This window comes from Aythya marila, assembly GCF_965140915.1.
Source record: "Aythya marila genome assembly, chromosome: 13".
In the NCBI taxonomy this organism is placed as follows: domain Eukaryota; kingdom Metazoa; phylum Chordata; class Aves; order Anseriformes; family Anatidae; genus Aythya; species Aythya marila.
Window position 1 is genome coordinate 19,951,542 of NC_139054.1, and position 14,156 is coordinate 19,965,697.

At 39.3% G+C, this 14,156-nt stretch overlaps 1 protein-coding gene across 1 annotated transcript in view; it reads left to right on the plus strand.

The window, feature by feature from the left end:
• Window positions 1–14,156, plus strand: part of TENM1 (teneurin transmembrane protein 1) — a 328,347-nt gene that overhangs the window by 310,432 nt on the left and 3,759 nt on the right. Inside the window, exons 26-29 of the mRNA XM_082770995.1 lie at window positions 884–1,119; window positions 7,170–7,466; window positions 11,546–11,933; window positions 12,596–13,816. Of these exons, the coding sequence (XP_082627121.1) occupies window positions 884–1,119; window positions 7,170–7,466; window positions 11,546–11,933; window positions 12,596–13,816 (2,142 nt within the window). The remainder of the gene's footprint in view (window positions 1–883; window positions 1,120–7,169; window positions 7,467–11,545; window positions 11,934–12,595; window positions 13,817–14,156) is intronic.

The window sequence follows — 14,156 nt, forward strand, 5'->3', positions numbered from 1 at the left end:
TCATAAAGTGCCCCCTGGCAGCTGAGCCACAATAGCCTCCTGTGTGCACGTCCCTTTCCTGTGCCAAATGCAAGGCAGTGTGGCAGAGCTGTGCCTGCAGTGAAGGCATTACAGTGCACAGGCAAGAGGCAGGAAGCGTATGGTGGCAGTGTGGCTTTGCATCATTTCACTGGAGACCCGCTGTGGACCCTCAGTGTGATTCTGGCAGTGTTTGGAGGAGGAATAAGCTGTTGTCCCAGCTGCCCTCTGCAGCATAGTGCTGAGCCTCTGGAGCTGCCTGCTGTGCCACCCTTGCTGGGCCATTCGATTTTCTGCCAACAACTGGCTCTCTCCTAGTGCATCTCTCACACCAGCCCATGGGCTCATGGCTGGCTGGCACTGCGCCTCTGCCTCAGGGTCCTGCTGCTAATGGGGAATGGGTGAAAGTTTCAGTACAGGGATATTGGGAAAAGTGGCAGAACAGCAGACTGGCCATCATCTTAAGACATTTTGAAAACAGTTTTCCTGATTGATCTCAGAAACCCCTTACATTCATTCAAGCAGTGAGCTATTCTGTTAACAGATCCTAACATGTTAAAATCATCAGAGTATCTGTGATCAAAACCCAGCCCGTGAGTTTATGTACTGTTAGGCTAAAAGCAAAAACTCTTCAGTCCTCCTGCAGGGAACTTTCACAATGTAAATCATCAGGACAAATGTAATAAAAAGCTTTTAAGACACATGAAGACCTCCAGGTTCCAAAAATCACACTGCTGTTGCTGTTTGGTCAGTGATCAGGCAAACAAGGGGCAAAGAAGGCTTGACATTGCACCTGACGTTTGCTTCATAAAGCTGGAGATCTGAAATTTTCTGTTCCCTGTTTTGGGTTGTTGTTTTTTGACAGATAACACGCAGAATATCTACCGGGTCAGCCTAGATGGGTCTCTGAGAGTCACCTTTGCCAGCGGAATGGAAATCACACTTAACACGGAGCCTCATATCCTAGCAGGAGTCATCAGCCCCACTCTGGGGAAGTGCAATATCTCCCTTCCTGGAGAGCATAACTCAAACCTCATTGAATGGAGGCAAAGGAGGGAGCAGACCAAAGGCAATATCTCCACGTTTGAGAGAAGGCTAAGGGTAAGGCTTCCTCTTGTGTAAAGTGCAGCATTCCCTTTGAAAGCCATTGAACTAAAATTGGGTTGAAATGTTCTACTTTGTAAGAAGTGCGATGGAAAGTTTGTATCAATGGTGGGTCCTAGCCATGAATTTCAAAACCAAACTCCTCCAACACTCGACAGGATGTTTGATCTCTGTTTGATTTTAGTTGTTAGACTTGACCTCAAGACATAATTACTTTTTTTTCTTCCTCTTCTTTTTCAACTAAGAACTTAATTATGTCTTTGGAAGAAGCTGTGAGCAAAGGACAATGCATAGTTACTGCAGCACAGCAGCAGACTTGGAGCCAGATTCTGCCTCTCAGATCTAACTACCCTCTTTGTGCTGCGGTGAATAACAGGTGCCAGCCTCTGCCCAGTGCAGAGAGGATCTCCTGGGGCACACCTTGGGTGGTTGAGCCACGGCATCTCCTGCAAGCCATGGTATTTCAGAGCCTCCACATGTATCCAGACAGGCTGTGGATTCTGCCCTTCACCACACATGTTCAGACACCCTCACTCCCTCTGGCTGGGTTACTGTATGGCTCTAATAAGAATGATTTTAACAGTGCATATGTGGTTTATATTTATTTTCAGGAGAACTCACAGATTACAAAGACAGATGGTCAACATTCAGCATTTAATTAGGTAACACTAAGGCTCAAAGAGACTGCTACCTTGCAGAACAGGTTTTTTTATGAAATCTGTTCTGTTTTTCACATGAATACTCCATAAAATGTCTGTACCAGTAGTACAGATGCGAATTTTGGCCTTTAAAATATTGCATTATTAACTACATCAGGTCTGGATAAGTATTATCTCTGAAGGTACATCTGTTAGCTCTGAAAATACAGAGATAGTTATTTAAATCTTTGGATTTCTTTTTGGTTATCATATCTCATGTATTTTTTATTTTAAAAGTGTGTCAGTTTGGTTTTCAACTGTGCTTATCAATCAGAAACCCAAGGCTTGGATGATATGGCCAGACTGATTACCACGTGTAAAGAAACCATTTGAAAGGATATCTTTCAGACTTGGCAGTCACAATTACTTTACGAGGATCTTGCAAGTGCGAAAAAGCTCTATGTGTTTTTTCTTTCCCATCCTCTGACTGCCTCCTTTCTATCCTAGTTCACACACATTTAGCCCTGTCCAGAGAGGTTGCTGAACTTATTACAATAGCAAAGATGTGTTGTTAAAATGGCAGGATTAAAGCTGTGACCTCCGCGGTTCACTTTACCTAATCAATTGACTTCTGTATGATTTTATGCTTAAGTAACTGTACAGTGCATACTTTTTAAGGGTCTTGCAGAATAAAAATCTTAAATGGAAAGGTCATAGTCAGTCATCTATTCTGCTTACCTTGCCAGGGCCAAGTTGTTCATCACAGTTACATTTTAAAGTACTTCATCCTGCAGTTTTCCTGTTATGCAGTTTATATTTTCTGTTGTTGAAATTGATTGCCAGATCTTTTAACTCATTTTCACTTGCTTCTGCACGATGCTTAGTATTACCTGCCAAAAAAAAAATAGGGAGGAAATTCACAAGTTAGTCAGGATTAGATGGATTCTGGCTGAAGGCATAAAATGTTCAGTGAAATATTGCAAACCTGAAGCTATGCAAAGCTCTGCTGATTGACCTGCCTCTGGGTCAGTCTGCTGGTGCATAAAAGCCCTCGTGCACTCCTCCTCCTCCCCCTTCACTTTCCATCCAGCAAGGGTATGCAGTGTAGGAATGACTTTGGCGTGCCTTTGTCCTATATTCTCTGTCCTTTCAAAGGTGTCTGCTAGATCACAGGAGTTGATCATTGCATTGTTATTTCTGTAAATTATAAGTTTCTTTTGGTACCTACCAGAAAGAAACCAACCTTCATACCTACCACGATCAAAGGAGCTTTATGGAGTGTTCTTGCCTACCCAGAAGGACGTCAGCTTGCCAACATTACAGTGTTTTCCAACCCCCTGGAACAAAGGATGGTGGGACAACATTATGTGAGGATTTTGTAGTGGAAAGGAGAAATATTTTGTGCATGGGATACACCATGCAAATAAGCACAAGAGAAAGGGACAAATGGATTTGCTGCTGTTGCCAATAAAAAGGACCTTGGATAGTAGGTGAGATATGTGTGTCCCAGAGTTCAGCTTTAGGAAGATGAAATGTTTGCATGGGATGCTGATGCTGATGGAGTGGGGAGCAGGTGAAGGTGTAAGGAGTTGGAGCAGTCTAGCTGGGAAGGAAAACAAAGGAGCAGCAGGATGTACCTAGAGACACTGTCTTTCCTTGGTGACTTGGTTATTAGAAGAAATATGCAGTAAATCAGGAGCAAAAATACCATCTTATACTCTGTTTGAATGAGTAAGCCAATAATGAAAGGGATTTAATGCTTGCTGTTGACGAATCCTTGAGTACTGCTGGGAAAAAAGATGTAGCATCAATAGCAGCCCTTATCCTGGATAAGGTTCTAGTGATACCTTCTGAAAACTTAAAGCGAGTTATATTTTAGAAATAAAATTGTTAAGCACTTAATATGCCATAATTGGCCCAATAGGACGTGTGTTAGAAAGCTTGCAATGTAGGGCAGAAAGAACTATGCTGAACTTTGAAAATGTATGTAAAGGGGATTGGACCAGTTCTCAGTGGAAATGAGCAGACTTTTAGGAGCCCTTAGTTAAAGGAGGAAAAAAAGAAGAAAGAAAAAAAAAAAGCACAATGGAAGAGTTTTCTGGGGAAAAAAGGTAGAAATCTAGTTTAAAGATGTCACTTAAAGATCAGTCCTGATACCATCACTGAAACAAATGGCTTTGAATGCTAAGAGGTATAAATTAGAAGGCAGGTAACTGGGGGTGAGATGAAGGATGACCTAGTTGAAAAGACGAAAGCTTTTCTTTCTCTGCTAGTTCCTCACATTTTTAATTCTTAATTGCAATTAACAACCATTTTAAAGTCATGTCACTGTATTAGTATAAAATGCATACAATTTTTGGATAGAGGCCACTGTTAGCATGTTCTGATTAATGCTGTAAACATTGTATTTTAAAGAGTGGAACTTTTGCATGGTGTGAATTTCCTACTCTTTAAATAGAACAGAAATGAGTAAGTTAACGGAAATGCTAGAAGAGACATCTAACTTTATCTCAGTATCTAAATCAATGTGGGAAACAGGAATTAATCAGTTTTCCTTTAAGTGCAGAACTGCCAGCCCTGGCGCTTCCAGAAAGTATATAAAACAGTCTGTAGGCATGTATGCATTTTATATTAATAATAAATCTATGTACAATCAGGCATTTTAACATCAATCTTAATCTAACAAGATTTCTTTTTTATCAATTGAACTGCTATTTTAATTGACTTCTAAAAATGAAGCAAAGCTGTTGTTAAAATCAATGAGCATGATGCATAGTAATATACTGATTGGAATTCAGCTCTGCTCCCTCCTGTCTCTTGCATAACTTAGAGGAACTTGGTGTTGGATGCTATCCAGGTTTTATAACTGAGTATCTACAAAATTGAAAACTTGAATGCTTGGCCAGTCTTACTTGTTTTTACTTTTTTTTTTTTTTTTTTTAAATAACAAAAATGGAAGCAAATCATTGGCCTCAATTCAAGTCAGAAGTCCTGTAGATATAGGCTTTGACAGCTTTGTTTATTATCATATTTAGCAAATTATCTCCTTTTATTTACCAGCCTTGTAGCAAGTTCTAATGATAGGGTCAAATCCTCAGCCACTGTGTATCAGTTTACATTGACTCAAGTCAAAACACAGACAGGGAAATATACAATCAGCTCATCTGATTTCACATTTTAGACAGTTTACATTTGAGAATGAAAGTCAAGCGAAGTGCACATTTATGTGTTTATTTACATCTGCAAAATTTCTGGCCATAAAAGCAATGGAAGTAGAGCCAAAGAGTGTTTAAAATAAATAATAGATATATCTTTTTATGAACTACTAAAATTATTATTGAAGTCAGCTGAATTTTCTCCCTATTTTTGTCAGCTGAAATTTTGAACCAATATTGCTTTCAGAACCAGTTTTTACTGGCTTGTAACTGAGCACATGAGCTCCAGTCTCTCACAGGGGCTCCTTACTGACTTGCATGTACATTGGAGGAGCCATCTCTAAGAAGCCACTGGGATTTGAAATCAGCATTTCAATGACAGCATTGAAATGCAGCCTGCTACCCATGTGTCATTGCATCTTGTCTTAAGAAGGGTGCTAAATTGAACTTAAATCTAATATAAGAAAGTAAACAAATGAGACATAAAATATGGAATATAAAGGAAATAATGATGTCCCCAAAAACCTTATTTTAACTGTGTGAGCCTTTAAATACTGCTGCTATCCTCTTTACTGCTAATTCTGCCTCTGTGTGATTTTCATTCATATTCGTTATCTCATTCCTGAAAATTAGATTGCAAGCAATTTGTATTCAAGACTTTCTTTTCTCCTAGCTGTATACTATGGCAATAATAATAATAGCAATAAGAACATTAAATATGTACATAGACAGTAAATGAATATGAGGCAGGGTGTATCTTCTGCTTGCTTCTGAGTTATTTTACCACCAAGAGGACTGATTTTTTTTGTTGTTTTGTTTTGTTTTTTCAGAAATTGCAATAAGTTTGCAAAGAAATATATTATCATAAACTAATCCATCAGACTGTATACAAGCAAATATAGTTGAGCTGAACATCACATTTTACTTGGGCTCCTTAAGTATCATTAGAGCATAAATTGTAATAGTTACAGCAGTCTACAGGGGTATGTAGGTATTTTACAGCTATTGTAAATGTATTAGAGTTAGACATGTATGTATATAAAACCGCAGGAATGGTAGTTGAAGAAAGAACACCTGCTTCTTCTAGATTTTCAGATTATTTTGTATCTAAAAACAGAAAGAGGAAAGAAAAAAAATGTTCTTTCTAATCACAACCACCATATGATCACAGCTTGAATTATTAAACAGGTATTCTTAACCATTTACTTTACTGCTATGCCTCCAGGTCTCAGGAAGGAGCAAGCACTGTGTTGTACAGCGCTAACACCTGAACTAACATCATTTCTGCTGTAAGGAATGTATTAATTGGAATAGACTAATACAAGTGATTAGATAAAACTCAGTCCATTAATACAATGAGCACATTGGGCATTGATCTGAAAAAGACAAGTCAGTGAACAATGTTTTATGGCTTTCTAAATTATAGCTTGGATTTAAATGGAGTTTAAGAGTGACTGCCCAGTGACTGAATGATAAAAGCACTGGGTAAGCATATTTTGTCTTCAGAAATATGGCTCAGCTTTGAGCTTCATTTCTAATCGAAAATTTTGGACCACAAGCACTAGCAGGTCGAAGCAGTCAACCTGTTCCCTTGCCAAAGGACACGATGAGGTTAGCAAATGCTGCAGGTCCCAAATATGCTCCGAGACCTGCAGCAAGGAGTACGGCTGGCAGCAGGCACTTCTGCCACTGCCTTTCACAAGCTCTGGGAGTAGGCTGCTTTTGGGAAGAAGTGTGAGGACACTGGTGAGTAGGGTTTTTGGGAGCTCCAAGCACAGCTCTTCCCTCTTCGGCATCAGTATGCGACCTAGCATGGGCTATCCCACAGCAGCAGCTGACCTATTGATATTAATGGAGCCTAAGAGAGAGAAGGTGAGTTAGGATTAATTCTGTTAATTTTGGGGTTTAACTACACATCTTTGACTGGAATCAAATAGTCTGTCTATAGATCACTTTTGAGAAAAAAGAAGAAAATCTTAGGAAAAGAAGAGTGGCAATGAAAGTTTAGTGTGTGGATATAGAAAGCATCCAGCTATATGATGCAACACTGAACGCAAACAACATTTTGTTTCTTGGTCCTCCTGTTTCCCATCTGAATGTTCTTCTATGTATGAATGTTCTCCTTTAGTATGCCCTAAATTCTCAGTCCTACTGTTAAGTCATTGCATATTTTGATTAGAGCTGACACAGAAATGTTTCTGTCATATGTAATTAAGGTACATTGTCTTCTTACCTTCCTGTATCTTGTGTTTAGGCCCACAATAGAAATCTGCTCTCCATTGATTTCGATCATGTAACCAGAACAGGAAAGATTTATGATGATCATCGAAAATTCACTCTTCGGATTATGTATGACCAGACAGGCCGCCCAGTTTTGTGGTCACCCATCAGCAAATACAATGAGGTCAATATCACTTATTCACACTCTGGATTAGTGACCTACATCCAAAGAGGAACCTGGACTGAGAAAATGGAGTATGATCCAAGTGGGAACATAATTTCCAGAACATGGGCAGATGGCAAAATATGGAGTTACACGTATTTAGAAAAGGTAAGTCATTTTAGAAGTAGATTATTTTACCAAGGCAAGAATATTTGTTCTTTATGCAGATACTAAGAGATACTATATTGTGAGTTATGTTATGATGCTATATCATAAGATTATATAAGATTATATCATAAGAGTATATAAGATTTATAGAAAATGCATACAATTACAATAACCAGAGAAAAATGTGTCTGGAGGTGCTTAGACCTATAGTCATCACTTCAAACCTGTCATAATTTAATTCTGAAGAAAGTTATTAGCAGCTCAGATCTGTTCAATCGGTAGGTAAGAAGACTTCTTTGTCCCACTCCAAGTGCAAGTGAACAAAGGACACTCCCAACTACTGAAAAATGTTTTGCCATTCTTTAGTAAATAAAAGTAGTCAAAGAAATAAGTCATCAAAACGGAACTGTTTCATCCCCCAAAACACACTTCTTTTAAGCCAAAATTATGCACCAGTGAGTGCAAGCTAGCACTTGTTCGGTGCTATGCTGTAAGAAATGGACTAATCCTTCGAGGAGACAAATTACTTTAGTATTTATGATGCCCATTTGGGGGAAAACCCATAAACTAATATGAAATGAGTTATTGCCCTGCTTTTATAGTGACTTCATGTCTAAATTACCTGAGTGTTCTAATTTTCAGTTATGTGTGTGGTCATGAAATGACAGCATAAATGCTGTACAGTCTCAGAAACAGCATCTCATTTGTCTGTACAAGCATCTCATTTGTTATTTTGTCTCTCAAATCCAAAAAGCCAATCTGTATTTTAAAGCTTCCAGAACTAAGTGTGAAATTATATTCAAACAGTGTCCTTCAAAACTTTTTTTTTTAAATAGCAACATCTGTGACTATCCATTATACCCTGAGTTTGCAGAACATTTTTCTGAACCTGTTAACCACAGGGAAAGGATAGGAGGGGGTAGGTGAGGTAAAACTGATAGAGGGTGTTACACACAAGGAATCCAGTGACTTTGAAGTTAGTTCGATATATAAAAGTTCCAAATGTGTACTTTTAAGATAAACTTTGCTATACTTATTTTGAATGTATTTAAGCCTGATCCTCAAAAAAAAATTAAATCTAACCCAGAAAAAAAAATGTGATGCATAAAAATATGATTGCTTCCTTGTCTGCATGCAGTATGGTTCTTTCACTTGTTAACAAGATTGGCAAACCCTGGAAGCTTCAGAAGTTTAGTTCAGATAAGTTTGTCAGGGCTCCTTTTGTCTGTATGCTCTTCTTCAAATTGCAAGTAAACAGGCATTTAGCACAGCTTTCAAATATTTGGCAACGTGCCTTTTGGAATCTTTTATTTTTTCTTCGGGCCTAATGGACCGTAATTTTGGAAAGATGTATGCTTTTTATCTTTCCAACCACTTTGCTTGCTCATAGTTTATGATGAGCTTATAAATAAAGTCATATGATTTAAACCTGTCATTCTGGAATTCTGCACAAGTGGACAAATCCTGATCTTGTAGGAGCAAATGACAAAAGACTACTGGCTCAGGTAGCAGCAGGCTTGACTTATACTGTAACTTGTCACTAAATTATTGAAAGCCATACACACTATAGACATAATCTCCCAGCTATTTAATGTGCTTTCCTCACAATTTGTTACTTGTGCCAAAGAAAGATGAATTCACTGTCAAAATTAGACATTGAGATATCATTTTGTAGCCCATTAAAGTCAATAGCTCGTTGTGTTAATTATGTAATGTTGTCTGAAACCTCATAAGACCCAATAATTCCTTTTATCAAAAAATCAATTATATAGTTCGCTTCCAACTCCTAGTTATTTACTTTTCCATTTATTACCACTTGATGAGTTAATTGTATGTCTTCTAAAAGCTCTCCTTCCAGGGTTAGTCCCAGTAAGTTTTCAAGAGCCCTGTAATGGTAGTACTGGAATTAATTCTCACTGATGACATTGGGCTTCTCTTGATTTGGTCGCTCTCCTCAATTAGCTGATGGCGTTATAAAACCTGAATACTTCCAGTTTACATCCCAAATCCTGCTGTTTACCTCCAGACAAACTCGCTGAGCAGCTGTGTGCGTGTGTTGGACAGAAATGACATCTAGTGGCCGTGCCCAGCAGTTGCGTGTTCCCAGGAGAGCCCCCAGTTCTTGGCACTGGCTTTGGTGTCGTCGCATCAGTCATTACGTGGCTGATCAGGCTTTGGCTGTTCTTATAACATGGATGTTTTACCAGCTCCCCTCTGAAATCCTCTAAAATGATTAGGATCCAATTTGTGCAGATAGTGCAAAAATCTATTGTAATGTTATCAGGATGAATAGGGAATTAATTTTGTTTTCTCTTTATAGTGTCCCTAACAGGCTAGATAGGACAGTAAGTCTCCAACCCTTCTACTGTCTAGCCTTTTACTATCCTGGACAAAAGTGGAAAAGCCACAAAGTGCTGTAAAATGGCACACAGGGGCACTAAAATTATATTAGAGATGTTTCTGATCTTGTTATTCATACTCTGTCAATGGCAGACAGTTTAAAAATAGGCCCGGGAGCAGTATATAGAGAGCAGCATCACATCAGTGCTAGGAGAGAGTTCAGCCCATGGTTTACTGCAGTCTGGGGACTGTTGACTGAAGGTGAAGCTAAAATGAACTCCATGTGTGTTAGAAGTGCTTGGCAGACCAGCAGTAAAGCGATCAGAAAAAAGCTTGGTGTCTAGGTCTGTTGGCACACATTGGGATGTGTTGGGGCTCCTGGGCTGGCAAGCAGGTGGTGGGTGCCCATCAGCAAGGGCAGGAGGGCACACACCTTACAAGTCGGGGGGCAAGAGAGTCTGGTCTGGGCTTAGCTGTTTTCTCTCCTCTGAATGAGCACTCTGGTTATTTGTCAGAGCACAGTGCCTTACAAACAAAGTTACTTAACACATCACAGGGCTGAGCTCTTGGTATTTTCTTCCCACAGAGGAGTTTGGAGGTAAAAAGGAAAAAATAATTTTTTTTAAAAAAAGCCTTTTTCCTGATTTCTTTTCCCAATGCTCTATGAAAAAGCACAATCACACATTCCTTGTAAAACTTTGTTTTGCATGGTGTCTCAGTTTAGAAAAGACCAACAAATTTGCTTACAGGGCCATGAGCTCAGAACTGCTCAGAATATACTCTCCATTTGAGATCAGGCACTGGAGCAAGGATGCGCAGCGCTCTGAAACATCCAGGCCACCCACCAGGGCTGCAGGAAGGCTACAAAGTTCTCCCATACATTTTCACTCTGTGCTTTCATTCTGCTTGTTTCAACAGTGACTGTTCACCAGCAGCGTTGTATGCTGCATGCTGTGACCTTGCACGGGACTGGTGGAGAGGTTTACAGAACCCAAACAGAAACACTTGCAAAGAAAAATGCTTGCTTGCCATGCTTGCATACTCATTTGCCAAAAAAAAAAAAAAAAAAAAAAAAAGGGGGGGGAAAGAAAAACATATTTCATTGACTGGCCACAATTAACCAACCTGGGGCAAAATATCTAGTACCTGTGTAGAAAATTTATTCTTTTTAAACATTAAAAAACAGAGAGAGAACCTTCTCTAAGCACAGGGATACTGGGGCCTCTGGGGTGGTCTTTCATAGAAGACATACAGAAGAAGGGGTAGGTCTGTGCTAGAGCTATGCAGAATACCAATAAAAGCTAAACACCACATACACACCACTGTATGGTTTGCCTTTCCACCTCCTGTAGAAACATCTGTTGGTACAGATGCTCTACCTGTGATTGAAGAAGTGGTTCCCTCTGTTTTAGCTTCCTGGGAGGATGACCTAAATATTTCAAAGCAACATGGCAAGTCAGCATGAGGCTGAAATGCCACTGAGAGCCACATCTGCCTTCTAGTTTGGGGGTCCTTACCTCTAGCCTTATTATCATTCTCCTTCTGCTTTATGCCACCTTGCGTTGCTGGCCAGGTCTGCTGAAGCTGAAAGCTTTACCCGCAGTTACACAGACAGTAAGAGCAACCTACAAGAGTGGGTGGTTGTTTCAGCATTTCCTTAATCTTCAGGCACTCACCAGATGAATGAATAATAATTTGCTTGATCAACCACTTACACTGCCCTTCCTGTTTGATTGCAGTCCGTGATGCTCCTGTTGCACAGCCAGCGCCGCTACATCTTCGAGTACGACCAGTCAGACTACCTGCTTTCGGTCACCATGCCCAGCATGGTGCGCCATGCCTTGCAGACCATGCTGTCTGTTGGGTACTACCGCAACATCTACACCCCACCGGACAGCACTGCAGCTTTCATCCAGGACATCACCAGAGACGGACGGCTCCTGCAAACATTGTATCCCGGGACAGGTCGCAGGGTCCTTTACAAGTACACCAAGCAATCCCGGCTTTCCGAGATCCTTTACGATACTACTCAGGTCACATTTACCTATGAGGAATCTTCTGGGGTTATTAAAACCATACACTTAATGCATGATGGGTTCATCTGTACCATCAGATACAGGCAAACAGGTTTGTGTAACTATAACTACTTTGCTAAAGTTTTTGGTTCTGATCCTGCACGTACCTGGCATGAAATTCCATTATTTTTATGTCTTCTTATTTTTTATGTTTCAATAGAAAAAAATGTGTATATACGTCTATGTCTGAGTCCATGGGCATATATAGCTGTCCCGTTTGAAATACAGTTTTCTTTTTACTGCTTGGTTTGGAATAGCGCTTACAATGTTTGATTGTTTTTATTCCACTGTGTGGATATTTGCTAAATACTAAATCAAGTTGGTTTATTGTTTGTGTTTGTAAGTTTCCCTGTTTATACCAAAATGTAACATAAATTCAAAAGGACTATTTATATAAGGAAATCACCATGTAAAATAAATTCAGTTTAGAATTATCTTGTAACTAAAAAGGAATCATAATTATGAATAAAATAGCATTCATTTAAACAAATGTTAATAAAATACAAATATTTTGTAGAGCAAACATTAATAAAGGTTTGTGAGAGAATAATCAAACATACTCTTAGTTAATGTACTGTCTGAGACAGTCAAGTAGCAATGAGGCAAGGGTATATTTGAGTTCATAGCTTTTCTGTGCTTATTCTGTGAAGTGTACTATGGACATAATTCATTTCTTTTCTTGCTTTTCCTCTTTCCTCTGTTTCTTGTGGACAGGTCCACTTATCAGTCGCCAGATCTTCAGGTTTAGTGAAGAAGGGCTTGTAAATGCCAGATTTGACTACAGCTACAACAATTTCCGTGTCACAAGTATGCAGGCCATGATAAATGAGACACCTCTGCCCATTGATCTGTACCGTTACGTTGATGTCTCTGGCAGGACAGAACAATTTGGGAAATTCAGTGTGATTAATTATGATTTAAACCAAGTTATAACCACCACTGTGATGAAACATACGAAAATTTTTAGTGCCAACGGTCAGGTGATCGAAGTACAGTATGAAATTCTAAAGTCTATTGCCTACTGGATGACCATTCAGTATGATAATATGGGTCGTATGGTGATCTGCGATACACGCGTAGGTGTGGATGCCAATATAACTAGGTATTTTTACGAGTATGATGCTGATGGTCAACTTCAGACTGTGTCTGTGAATGATAAAACCCAGTGGCGCTACAGCTATGACCTTAATGGCAACATAAATTTGCTGAGCCATGGAAACAGCGCACGCCTCACTCCTCTGAGATACGATCTTAGAGATCGCATTACCAGACTTGGAGAAATTCAATATAAAATGGATGAAGATGGTTTTCTCAGGCAAAGAGGCAATGAGATCTTTGAGTACAACTCTAATGGTCTGTTGAACAAAGCATACAACAAAGTGTCTGGCTGGACTGTGCAATACTGCTATGATGGTCTTGGAAGACGAGTTGCAAGTAAATCAAGCCTGGGACAACACCTACAGTTCTTTTATGCTGATCTCTCCAACCCAATACGAGTTACTCACTTGTACAATCATACTAGCTCAGAAATAACATCCCTATATTATGATCTTCAAGGTCATCTCATTGCAATGGAATTAAGCAGTGGGGAAGAATATTATGTTGCTTGTGATAACACTGGAACACCACTAGCAGTGTTTAGCAGTCGGGGACAAGTTATAAAAGAAATTTTGTACACACCATATGGAGAGATCTACCAGGACACTAATCCAGATTTCCAGGTTATCATTGGTTTTCATGGAGGGCTCTATGATTCTCTCACTAAATTGGTTCATCTGGGCCAGCGGGACTATGATGTCATTGCTGGTCGGTGGACAACTCCAAACCATCACATATGGAAACACCTGAATGCTGTCCCACAACCATTTAATCTCTACTCATTTGAAAATAACTACCCAGTTGGCAGGATCCAAGATGTCGCTAAGTATACAACAGGTAAAAGTAACACATTTCTTACAAAAATACAGGTTTTGGTCAGATTCTGGTATGGATTTAATCCTCCAGAAATCCTTTATATACATCCAAAGTTAGTATTTGGCTCTAGTCTTAGATATATTAAAGTTATTTCTTTGATAGCTAACAACTTACAGAGCTTCATCTGTTTTTATAGTCTTCTGGTAATCAGTAAAATAATTAATAGCTTCATCTGCTTCTTCTCTAAATGCTAAAAATAGGGGAAGAATGGAGGCAGCATAATTCTAATTTTTTTCCATTATAAGTAGGAAGCGGTTACACAATCGATTAGAGTATTGCTATGCTTTGTAATCAGATAATT